We start from the raw sequence: 13,512 nt of genomic DNA, 5'->3' as shown, positions 1-13,512 counted from the left end.
AGTAAAAACAAATTAAATAACAAAATGAACAAACTTAAAAATCATTATCTCTAAATTAAAAAATAAAAGTAAAACAAATTTTGAAACATCAAAGAACAACGACTACAGTTCAATTAAGCGTACCAAAACTCTAATATCAGCTTATTTATGAAAAACATTATTATTTTTTAGCGGATGTTATCTTAAAAATTTAGAAGGTTTCGTTGTATCTAGATAGTGTCTTGTATATTTATATTTCGTGTTAGAGAGAAATATGGACAATTAACCTGTCTCGCTCGTCCAGTGTGTGTTAGTAAGCAGTAAGTGATCTGACTCGACTTGTGAACACCACCGTTGATGGACTTGCCACTCTTCCGCCGCCACCCCGTGCTTAATATCCTGCTTTGATATTGAATGTCCAACTAAGAGCGGTTACACACGGCGACCATAAGCAGCGATGCCAACGCGCGTTCGTGAAATGCGCGATCGCTGGTAAAAGTCGCAGTGTGTAATCACAACAATCAGTGTACATTAAAAGAAAAACAGTATACTTAATTTCGTTTTATTTTGTCATTTTATGAAGTAATTAATAATAGTTCGACAGTGGACTCTAGTAAAGTCTACGTCGTCGTCCACTCTGGCAGATACCCCCTCAGCCCTGTTCTTAACGTACTTCGAAAAAAAGGAAGAGGTTCTCTATTCAACAGTATTTTTTTGTATGTGTGTTACGCGATTAGTCTGGCATTTGTGAACTGATTTTGATGATGTTTGTTGGAAAGGAGTATTGGTCCCATTTAAATTTGAAGAAAATATTCCTGTCAAACTAGGGGATGATGAGGTTTCGCGCACATTCCGGTAACCGATTTCAATAAAACTTGCCAAATAGATGTAATTCCACGAACTTTTGAGGTATTTTTTTTAAAGTTGTAATTATGTGTTGTTTCGGTTGACTACCAACCAGCCATTCTTGTTGTTCATGATCTACATGTCGTTTACTACATTGTATCTATTCGTTTTCGAGATTAAAATTAGGGTCAGGAGGGGTTAATTAGAACACCGGGGGAAGAGGGACTTGAAGCCTTAACTCACAAGTAAACATATATAGTCTCTCAGTCGATAAAACAGACAAACAAATTAGTTTAAAAGATTTTAAAGAGATGTCGCTACGATGCTCCAAATCCTAATGCTCTGACGCTGAGACGGCCGCGCAAGTGTTCCGGGCGCGGATATTTTTGCAATGTACGAGTTTATACGAATCCTACCACACTGAAACTCGCGGCAGGTTTCTTTTATATATTTGTGCCAACATAAATTTTGTAATTTATAATTAATTGGCAGTTTTCTTTTCTAAATATGCCGTACGTACACGCTTCTGTAGGGCTAGCACGATAGGGCGCGACTAGCGCGAAAGCGACATAAAGTGCGATATACTGCTATTCTCGCAATGGATCTCGCGCTTTATGTCGCTCTCGTGCAAGTCGCGCCTCATCGTGCTAACCCTACTGGTTGGCATTCTGGTTCAAATCTAGATTTAATCAAATTAATGTGTTAGTCTATTTTGGATGTCGATTGTTGTGTTCGGCTAATAAAATAAAATAAAGACTTAAACAAAAGAATGTCTACATAGATAAAAAATATTGACTTCAACTTTGCGGAAACTGGTGCCGTAACGTACTTTTAAAGAACAGTTTACATACGTTTATGTTTATTTTTCAAACTATCAATTTTATAGCCAACATTATCTGAGCATGTTGAAATATTTGACGAAAATGAATCTTATCTTAATACGTTCAAGACATCAAATCTATTCTTTCCGGTTAAAAGAGAACCTGACACAACATGGGTTCCGCGTGACATTGAAATAAGGTTGATTTTTGTAAAGTGTACAGATATTTTGGTAGGTTAAAACGCTCATAATAATTTTGACACCGACCTTGTAACTTATTACTGCTTTGTATTTAATTAGTATGTCAGGTTTGGTTTTACCATAATTTTACATATCGGCTCATCCGAAGAACACAGACCTACGTAATTGTATAGCGAAAAGAGAATAAGTACGTTACGAGAATAGTTTTGTTATTAAAAGTAAGGCCTATCTATGTGAAGGTGGTTTGAGAATTTATTTATCTTATTTCGTTTCGGAAATATAAAATCGAACAACGGTCGATCTGTTATCCACAGCGAAGAAGAACGAACGAAATGTATTATGTCCTGAGAACAAGTAGTCTTGCACATAGATCTTTGTTCTACGGGTGAGTCGATATATTTTGTTTTGTCGTTATGAACATAATATATTGTATAAGTAAAAAGCCATACTTTTAGGACAGAATGCGCAACATAATTAACGAGGTGATAGTTATACTTGTTGACTTTTTGGAGTACAATCTTTTGTATGGGTTTTTTAATTTAAATTAATTTCATTTGTTACGTACAAACAACATACATACACTTCCATTGCCGCCTTCGGACTACGGACAGTTCTTATCGTAATTGGTATAAGAGTGAAAAGTAAATCTTAGGTGTAAAACCGAGCATCCTTGATTATAAGGGGTTTTCATAAAAATTTAGTATTTCAATAAAACACAAAATAATTGAAATACCGAGCTGAAATTTGTTCCAGATCCAAATGTAACATGTGTGCTGATAAATGTTACATTTAAAAATGGAATACAATCTCGTTCATATGATCACCGCGAGCACGTTTGCAGCGGTCACACAGCTGGTCAAACAATCGGTCTATTGAAGAGGAAGTTAGGTAATCAGTGATCTCGCGAAATGGTCCGGTCGAATGGCCACCTTGTTCATGCGATCTAACCCCGTTGGATTACTTTTTATGGGGTCACGTTAAGTCGTTGGTTTATGCCAAGAAGCCAACAACGTTAAATGAGCTCAGGAACAATATCAAACGCCAAATTGCCGACGTTTCGGCCAATATGAGTGGAAGAGTGGTGGAAAATTGGCTCCAAAGAATTGAACGCAGCAAACGGGTTCGCGGTGGTCATATGAAAGAGATCGAATTCCATTCTTAAATGTAAGATGTGTACTGGCACTTTTTCAGTTCGATATCTCAATTGTTTTGTGTTTTATTGAAATACAAAATTGTTATGTCCTTATTGAAAAACCCTATACTATAACAATTTCGATACTTTAGAATAGAAAGGGCGTAAAGACCAAACTCCAAAGTTTACATGACAAATATTGGTTCGTAATAATTGTCATAATTGACTGCCTCCGTGTTCGAACGGTTACCATGCCGGACTGCCACGCAGAGGTCCCAGGTTCGATTCCCGGGCCGGGAGAAATATTTGTATGACCTACATTTATTTCTCTCGTGAGTTTGGGTGTAATTTGTTGTTGTCTATGTGTGTGTCCATGGCACCCGCGACACAGGGTTTCCCTAGTGCGGGGCTATGTTGAGATGTGTGCGTTATTATTATTATTTATTATTATTAATGTTTACGTAAAAAAGTCCGTTGTAGCTACTAACAGAACTTTGACAAAAAAATTTCAACCCAACGTCATGAATAATTAATTTTGATAAAATCGACTTTTACGCCCTGTGTTCCCGAATTAACGATTTGTTCCTGTCAGTGGTATCTCTTTGCCTAGTATACTACCCGTAAGAAAAGATTTAGTAGCAGTAGACCTCCTTGTGAAAGTGTGTTCGTCTAGGTCGTAACCTTGCCAAATCTACCGCCGAGCATTAATGTCAGCATTACTGTGTTCCGAGTTTGAAAGGTTAGGGTGCTGGTGAAATTACATGCACACGGGACTTATCAGCTTATGCCTCAGAATGACGGGCAAGCTGGCAGTGCCCCTCAGATCTTTGCGATTTAAAGCCCTGAGTGGCACTGCAACTGTTACGGATAGGCGTGTAGCTTAACATCAGGCTCACGACCGTCCCATCACTTGATATTATATTTAAAAAAAATTATATTATGTGTCAGTTTTTTATCTTAGTTCCGCGCCATAATTTGGAGTAAATAATAAATAAATAATGAACAAAGAACTTTGTCTCGGTTTTCCTCAGCCTCTCTGTCCTTCGATCTTCCATTCTATTACGTTTCTAAGAAAACTGTTGAGACGTATTAGACACCTAAACATCTTTCCCTTGTGGTTCTTCATACTAATGAAGTCGTATTTTTAAACTATGAAACTACATTCACATGGGAGTTTATGTCTCCTGCAATTTTTATACTTAGGCGTGTTGCTTACCGCCAGTCATAGGCCTTGTTCGTACCGTCAATTAATAACATAAAAAAGAAAGATGAACGTGCATAGATATGATTATAATATGTCAATGTTTGCGCTTCAGAACGAGGCTCCTGGGTCGACGGGGGCGCCGCCACACCGACCGCCCAATTTACGGATACCCAACGGCTATCAGGCATCGGTATGTACCCAGAATGTTTGCGTAATATAACCACATAACCAACTGCTTCCAAATTGATTTCCAACAACACTGCAAATACAATATTGCAGTCGGCTTGCAGCTTTGTTAACAGTCGTTTGTTAAGGTAAACAAATTAGCTTTGAACCATCAATGAAGCTATATAAATAACTAATACCCCTATATAAATGTTCTGTAACTACCCCTTTATACGTCCCACTACCGGGCACGGCTCTTTAATGATGCGTACAGATCTAGCGAATGCGCCGCGAACGTTCTGCGGGTGTGCTGTACGCGCGCCCCACGCGTGCAATTAAATACATTTTAATATGTGTGGCCCGAGAGCGGTGCGCGAATGGCACGCGAATAGATCGCACTACATAATACACGTGTGCAGCTCGCGAGCTTTTCGCAAACAGGCGCATTTTGCGGCGAATTAGCCAGATCTGTACGCACCCTAAGGTAAAAATCTAAGTCAAAGGATCATTAAATAATGTAAATTTATAACTGCCCCCGTGGCCAAATGGTCATCATGCTGGACTGCCACGCAGAGATCGTGGATTGGATTTCTAGCACAGGAGAAATATTTTTATGGCCCACATCTATTTCTCTCGTGAGTTTGGGTGTAATTTGTGGTTGTCTATGTTTGTGTCCATGGCATCCGCTATACAGGGTTTCCTTAGTGCGGGGCTATGAGTGTGTTCGTTATTTATTAAGTAGGTAAAATAAATTTACACTTGAAAACGTCATTTTTAAGCTAATGCTCGTTCACTGTGTCACTTTCCTAACAAGAACGAGCTAGAAACTCAAAGGATTGCTATTTTCAAATAAACTTAAATGTGCTTTAAATCAAATTTGTGTGGAATCTAGAGTCATGTCGTCTTTCATTCATTTATTTATCTAATACGTAGTCTCAATTTTGTACTATGATTTTTCAATTAAAATATTTTCAATGTTGGTTTTAAACTTAGGAAATGAAATGTTATTGGAAAAACGTATATAGTTCCCCATAAAAGAATCGTTTACCTAAGTTAAACCAAAAAGTGGTACCATGAGTTTGGACTTAGTTCTAAGGTTAGTATTGTGGACTTCTTCTTACTTAATGAAATTATGTATATTTTTACGGGCATACAAAATATTTGAGCAAATGTTCTGTGATGCCCATTGATTATGTAACCAGAAATAGAGACGAAATAAGGGCCATATATTCCTGGTAACATATTAGCGATACAGTTCTTATAAATATCAACTCTCGTTTGCACTGAAATATAGAAAGGCCAACTACTGACCTGTGTGTACGTCTCCGTATATTCCAAAAAATATTCTGTATTTATTGTAATAAAGATAATACCTCTAAAATGCCGTGCTGTTCTATTCGGTGGTTTGGGAAAAACATCTAATTACAAAACAAACGGAATCACACTTCATCGGTAATTAAATATTAAATATGTAATTTTGCAATTTTCGTCCATTATAGCTAAGCTCAAGTTAACTGGTCGATTTGAAGTGAAACAGTTGACGACACCCATTGGACGACACTCGTTAATTGTTTCGAACTCGGGCTGGCCAATCGGAGCGCAGTTGTCACAGTAATGATATGGCAGAATAGTTTTCAAACAAATTAAATGACATTTCGTCTCTATTTCTGGTTATATACTCGATGGTGATGCCACTGTCATGATTCCAGTCTCCTTATAAAGGTGATTATGTAACTTGTTTCCATTAGAGCCGATTATGCAATGATTGCAGAAATAATTTTAATTAATGAATTTAATCATGTTGTGATTGATTAAATTAATTATTCACGAAACAAGCTATAAATCTACATGATTGAAATCTGTTTTATTTATTCAGTGTATCTACAATTAAAATTACGTTACACGCCTGAGTAACATTGGGTAGGGAGAATCGGTGTTATCAATTCGGACTTGACAACTAACATAGTATTATCTCAAAAATTGCGTTGTATTATATATATTTTATCTTTTATATTTTATTGTATTATATTTATATTTTATCTCAAAATTGCTTTATATTAATAATTTATCTCCAATGTTTCGCTATATTGACGTGTCATTCGTGTACGATTTAATTTCAACGTGACCGGACACATTGTCACTTTGAAACGAAATAGGTACTGTTAATATAAATTAAAGCCATTTTGAGATAATACTATGTTAGTTGTCATGTGCGAATTAGTACAGAAGACTTTTTTGTATCCCATGCTCGGCAGCGCATTGGCGATGTTAACATTGTTACATTAAAGTCGCAAATTGTCTGTTGTCGCTTGTAAGAGGTGCACCGTTAAATACTTTAGTATAAATTAATGGAATGCGGCGTGTGAGCCAATTGAACAAATTTAGATTTTATTTTGTTCCGAATAAAAGCAGCTTCATATAAATTGGTTCCCAGTAATTATACGAAATGAAACTATTTTGTTTTTCTTCGAATGTCAATCACGAATATTTATATTGTCGGTTTATTGCAAGAAGTCATTAATTGCCATATAATTTATGTGGCAATTAATGACTTCTTAAATAATACGCGATATAATATATATTATATACGCGATTTAGATGCGAAACAATATATATACATTTTATTGCTCACTTGCAAGAACAAAAACAGTAAACAACTTAAAACAATGTGGGCAAAGTTGGCCTTATCGCTAAGAGTAATCTCTTCTAGGCAACTTTTCAGGTAACGATAAAATTTTAAATGTATAAATAAAAAATCTTACATTATATTATTATTAAATTAATCAAATAAATATGTACATATATATTTGTGTATATAAATATACCTAAACAATCTCATACTACTAAAAAACTTTTCTATATTGTCTCGTGTATTGTCTTTTCTATCTGGGTGTTTGTGTAACCGTCGTTGTTTCCGATTTCCATAACAAGTGTTTTAGTTATTTACTTTGGGACCAGAACAACGTATGTGATGTTGTCTAATATTTATTATTTATTTATTATAATTTGTTTAATAGTTCTATTTCTTATGTGTGACGATTGAGATTAAGAATTTCCAATAAATAATTATTTCTATTTAAGCAAAGCTTAACTAACGTCAATAAGAGTTACTTACATTCTCGTGCAAAGGAACATGAAGTCTCGTAAAAATTAACACCGGTGTTAAAGAATAATATGAAGCAAAGTCAAGAAATTGGGCGCAATTACAAATGTTCACGAAAAAGGTTCTATAAGGAGAATGCCAGTAAATTGACTCCCAAAACTAAGATAAGGGTCTCTTTATTCCGGTATACAACTTCTTTGCTAAATATAAAAAAAAGATTTTTACTCTGTTGGCACATGACAACTTTTAAGAATGCTAAAATGTGGTCCCTTTCACCAGAAAAAGCTGTAAAACACTCCCTAATAAACCGTTATACGGGAGCAATTTACAGCCTTCTCTGGTGGCTGTTTATTTTTCCTTTTTTCCGTTTACAATTCTTTGTACCAACAAAGCTTCGTAAACAAAAACGTGCGCACCACCTTTTAGTAATGATTTTAAGACTCTAACATTGAGAGAAAGAGAAAGGAATATATTTTATACACTGGCAAAGTCATAAAGACATAAATCTTAAAGTCATAAACGAGCCAACAAATGTAATCGCTTCAGCTAAACAGGCATTTTGAATTCTCGCAACTGTTGTTTTTTTTTCCTCTTCAACAAATTTGCTCAATGCTTTTATGAGTGGACTCATTCGCTTTAGGTGTATAATTTATTCTTGTTTAACATTTCTTTATACATTTTCACTGTAAAATATACCCATTATACTTCAAAGCAGAGAGATGTCGATGTCTTTCTGGAATAGCGGCATATGTCAAAAACACCCTATTTATCAAGGCGATGGTTTTCTAAATTAACTGCCGCGGTTCTGTTGACGAATCGTACACCGGCCCGATGTTGTCACTTTATAATTTTGACCAATGGAAAACTGGGTATTTTATATATAGCAACTAGGGCTTTCAGTTTCGTTGCATTTCCGCGTCCCGGGAAAAAATATCGCGACTTGGTGCTATCTTGAAAATCCCTGGAGAAACGAAACTATTGAGACCTTTTTTTTATTTTTTTTTTTATTTAGTAATAAGTGCGCATTTAACCTCCACCTCACCTGAAGTGATAGTGAAGTCGATGATGGAGCGTGCACAACTAAATAATGCCCATTCACTCTTTATTTTATTTTTATTGGGGACTTAATCACGTATAACACATATTTTAATTACCTCTACGTTTCGGACGTATTGTAACGTCCATGGTCTCGAACGGACAGAACAGACGGGTGTCAGCGTCTTCTAGCCGTGCGAGTTTTTCTAACTACCCGCACTTGATCTTCATTATTTTTTGTGCACTAGGGTTCTCACTAGTCACTCAGTGCCTTCGAGACCATGGACGTTTCAACACGTCTGAAACGTCGAGGTAATTAAAATATGTTTTATACGTGATTAAGTCCCGAATTAAAAATCAAATAATATGATTGTGAAAATCGTGAAATTTTAAAACAAACTATTCGCTCTTGCCTTGAAAAGGCCCAAGTTATACCGTTCAGGGAACAAGTCTGTGAGCAGGGAATTCACCTGTACTGATTCCGAGTCACCTATATAAGCCTCTTGACACGCTTTTTCAAAGGTAGGTTTCCATACTTGACTATAGGCTTGAATTTATTTTTGCAGTCCTAACATGATATTTTAGAAATATTATAAATAAAATATATGAATACTAGACAACATACTAGTGCATCTCTAGCCAGGGCTGGTAGCTGTAAAGGTATCTCATTGGGCGAGGAAAAACTTTCATAGGTTTCTCATAGATGGCTACGGCTAAAAAGTCGTTGAAAACTAAATACAAAAGATCCGAAAAACAAGCACATAGAAAAATTCGTGAGGTTCGCTGGTTCGTTCGGTGGCTTAGTAGGCATAGCGTCTGGCACGGTTTGGTAGAGGACGTCGGCTCGAATCCAGCCAGATAGAAGGAATTTTTTCTAAGTGTTCGATCTTTGTATTAATAATTATATTAAAGCGTTTGTGTTGTGGAAATCGGAAACAACGACGGTACCACAAACACCCAGACCAGAGACAATATAAAAAGTTAGTTTTTACATTGATCCGGCCGGGGATCGAACCCGGTACCTCAAAGATGGCGACACCATGAAAACCAGTGCTCGAGCCACTCGACCACGGAGGTCGTCAATGTTGATATTTCAATTAAATAATTTTTTATAAAATGAAAAATTCTCTATGACAATTGTTTTTGTATATTATGTATATTGTTTTTTTCATTTAATAGTGGGTATGTAAGAAACAAGGACGCTGCGTTCTTCAATCGCCACAAATTATGGTTATAAGCTCCACTCTACAATGTTGAAATGTCCATGTAACCAGAATAAAAAATGACTATTGGTTTAGTAGATTTTCAATACTGTGTATATTAGTGACTTAAATCTGAGAACATCAGTCTCGAGTCTCGAAAATACCGAAAAATTGTCGAGACCCGAGATTTCCGAGATGAAAACCCTAAGGCATCATTATGAATATAGCTGTGTAATAAGCCATAAAATGAACTATTTCTATTTAAGCCATTCTACCGCCATTCTTGAAAAGTTGTTTATAATTCTTTTATTACGAAAATGAAATCTTATCTGTTGTTAAACACGTCTACTCTTTTATTAACCTACTTAAAAAATTAGGAGGTTTTCAATTCGTCTATCCTTTTTTTTGTATGTATGTTGCGCGATAACTCCGGCCTCTGTGAACCGAATTTGATGGTAGTTTTTTTTGTTAGAAATAATGTGTAGTGGTTCCATTTAAATTTGAAGAAAATATTTAACCTCTAAGGGTGGCGTGGCGAGCTAGGGGATGAATCCGGTTTCGCGCACTTTCCGGTAACCGATTTCAATTTAACTTGGCAAATAGATGTAATTCCACTAACTTTTGAAGTCGGTTTTTTTTTAGTACTCTGTACTGTGATTATTTACGTTGGTGAACTGTCTTTGAGTTATGATATTCGATGTTCTATGAGTGCTAGAGAAATTCAACAATCTAGGAAACTATATATCTACATTTATGTCTTTTTTGTGTTTCAGAACGCTATCGACAGCAGTCAACCTCCAATAGAAAGCATTTTAAAGGCAAGTATTATAACAAGACACATGGAAAGATTGTTGAAAACCATCTGATTGAAATTGAATACTCACGAAGCGTTTCGCTTCCACATTTATATTAGCTATGGGCGATATTTACCAAAAATAGTCATTGAAACAGTATATTCGATATTAGTTACTGATTAGTTATTTTATTTTTTATTTTATTTGAAATTTATTACAGCATCATGTAATACATTTCATTTTGAACATATATGAAACAAACACTAGTCAAAACAGTTTCCACTAATGTTAAAAATTAGTTACGTTGGATAGACAAATTTGTACATAGCTATAACAACAAATTAAAAATTGAATATCATGATATTCAATTCTGTTATGGGAAATCACTCCACTAGTTTGTTATATCGATCGAACACTAAGAAAAAATTCTACGATCGATTAATAATTATGTTAATATGTTAATACACTTCACTTTTTGAATTGTTTCAATGTGCGGTATTATAGTGAACCATTGGCATGTATCGTATTGATCGCAAGTAATATTGTATCGCTTACATTTTGGCATTCGAATTTCTGCGACTGGAATGCGAATTGCTACGTGACTTACAACTCTCTTTCCTTATGTGGTCTTCATTTTAGTTCTTCGTTTGTGTCTTCATTAATTAGAAATAAATTATAATATAGTCAAGTAACTGATTGATTGTATGGAAATGTCATGAAATCACAACTTAGCAATTTACTTTGGTCTATCGTAAATAGTTTTGTGTTATTTCTTCGTGAATTATTCATAAAAGATTACGGCTGATCATCGACTTTTGGTGCTGATTACACAATAAGTTTTGAACTTAGTTATACAACTAAGTTCAAAACTTATTAAAATACCTTTTGTAGAAAAGTTTTATTAAGACAGTAATACAGAAAAAGAAATGAAAGATAAAAATAAGAGTTACTTGTTTAGCTATAACATCGCGTACCTATTGTACTGAATCAATTAAAATTCTTAATTCTTTGTTCTTTGTTCTTAATTCTAATACAGGGGCGTTAAAAGAAAGCATTTTCAATTGGGGATCCATCTAACAGCTCGAAATGTCTTACATATATTTTTTATTATTGTATGAAGTGACGGGACAAACAAATCGCACGCCTGGTCATAAGGGATACGTCTGTCCATAACAGTTGCAGTGCCACTCAGAGCTTTCGATTACAAAAATCTAAGGGGCACTGGCACTGCGCCCAACACTCTGAGATAATTTGACTAGTCCTATGTGCTTGTAATTTCACCAGCACCCTTCTAAACTGGAACGCAGTAATACTGCTTGGCAGCAGAAATAGGTAAGGTGGCAATACTATCCTGGATGAACTCTTTCACAATTACTGCTACATAAAAGTTTATATTTTTCATTGAATATCATGATGTATTTACTAGCATGATATTCATATATTTTTCATGAGAAGAGACCACTAGTTGGTTTTTATTATGGTAATAAAGATCATACTACGCTGAATAGCCACTATGTGGCGAGATCGCTGATTCGAGTGCTCGAAGATTTTTTTTCTCTGCATTTTATACTTCTGTAGGTGAGAGGTAAAGAATCTTAACAGTTCGTTCAGAGAAATGCTGCCACCTTAACCTATTTCTGCCGCCAGGTAATAATGTGACCATTACTGCGTTTCCGTTTTGAAGAGAAGTTAAGTACGCACATGGGACTTGTCAACTTATGTCTCAAGGTGACGGGCGAAGTCGCAATACCCGTCAGATCTTTTGATTGAAAGCAATGCGTGGCACTGCAACTGTTATGAACAGGCATGTCGCTTACCACCAGGTGCACGACTTGTACGTCTCGTTACTTGGTATCTAAAAAACGAGCTCAGTTCATATTTTGGAATGTAAATATTTGTAACATTACTTTAGAATGCTAAAAATCAAGCAATAATAAAAGATATTAAGTCCTACCGTCGTTTGTTTTTTATTTAACATATTGCACTGCTGTGACAATAGTGTTATAACTCAAAATATCTGAAATTCAACATTATACCATTGTTGGACGTAAAATTTGATTCTCTACGCGTCAATAAAACCGTCGTTAGAATATTGTAAAAAGCAACTAAAAGATATCTACTTAATTCAAAATGAGACATGCTATATGTGAGTTTGTTCTGGCCAAAATAGTCCTTATTCAAAAATAGGAAATTATTTTTCCTCTTTTATTTTTAAATATGTATATTTGGCAAGTAGGAAATAACCTATCCATAAATGTACACAGATCTTTCACGGGAAGCGAGTAATTAGTTTTTCGTCGATTCTGAGGTAATACACTTTTTGGGTTAATACACTATTGAATGAGCAGTGCGATATTTTATTTGATTTACATGCTTAAATACGAGCCTAATTCTCTTTAAAACCTCTGTAGTAAACATTACTATTTAGCACTTCGGTACCTTTCACCTGTACAGACTTGCGTGCAATAAAGTGTGTTATCGTCGGGGATAGTGCAATTACGCGTAACTAGCATTTGATTATGAGTCTCCATTTCGGTAAATTTGTCGCCAAATCAAATCCGCGTAAGTGTCGTGGCAACCAAATTGGCGTGATTTAGGGTAATCTATTGTTATCAGTTCGTCGACAACATAAATTAATACTTACTGTGCAAAAATGAAAGACGTAGCCATTGAAATAACAAAGTAATAACGTTAAATCCGCGCTTTTTACCAATACCACATACGCGGACTTGCACTATCCCTGACTTTGTATTATTATCAAAACTACATTCGATTTTTTAACAACACAATTAAGAAATATAAAATAATTATTTTATTTTCTAGGAGATGAAGTCTCTACCCACACAGGTGTCGGCGATAGCACAAACTCCTCGCAAGGAACTGGAGAACAAATTCACATTTAATCCTTTAACTAATCGACTGGTAAGTCTTGCACTTCTTGTAGATTAAGCTCTTTTTAACTAACCTCAAAGACGCTTTCAAAAGTTCGCTGTACATTATTATATTACAATAAATTATATATTTAGTAATA

The 13,512-nt window shown here is 35.3% G+C and overlaps 1 protein-coding gene across 1 annotated transcript in view; it reads left to right on the top strand.

Moving 5' to 3' along the window:
• LOC113238078 (AF4/FMR2 family member 4-like) overlaps nucleotides 1-13,512 on the top strand; it is a 147,653-nt gene that overhangs the window by 61,267 nt on the left and 72,874 nt on the right. The window contains exons 5-7 of the mRNA XM_026474803.1: nucleotides 4,295-4,372; nucleotides 10,461-10,505; nucleotides 13,305-13,403. Of these exons, the coding sequence (XP_026330588.1) occupies nucleotides 4,295-4,372; nucleotides 10,461-10,505; nucleotides 13,305-13,403 (222 nt within the window). The remainder of the gene's footprint in view (nucleotides 1-4,294; nucleotides 4,373-10,460; nucleotides 10,506-13,304; nucleotides 13,404-13,512) is intronic.

The sequence above is a fragment of the Hyposmocoma kahamanoa genome, unplaced genomic scaffold (genome assembly GCF_003589595.1).
Source record: "Hyposmocoma kahamanoa isolate Upper Pololo Valley unplaced genomic scaffold, ASM358959v1 103, whole genome shotgun sequence".
NCBI classification, from domain to species: Eukaryota; Metazoa; Arthropoda; class Insecta; order Lepidoptera; family Cosmopterigidae; genus Hyposmocoma; species Hyposmocoma kahamanoa.
This window is presented reverse-complemented; position numbering and strand designations above follow the sequence as displayed.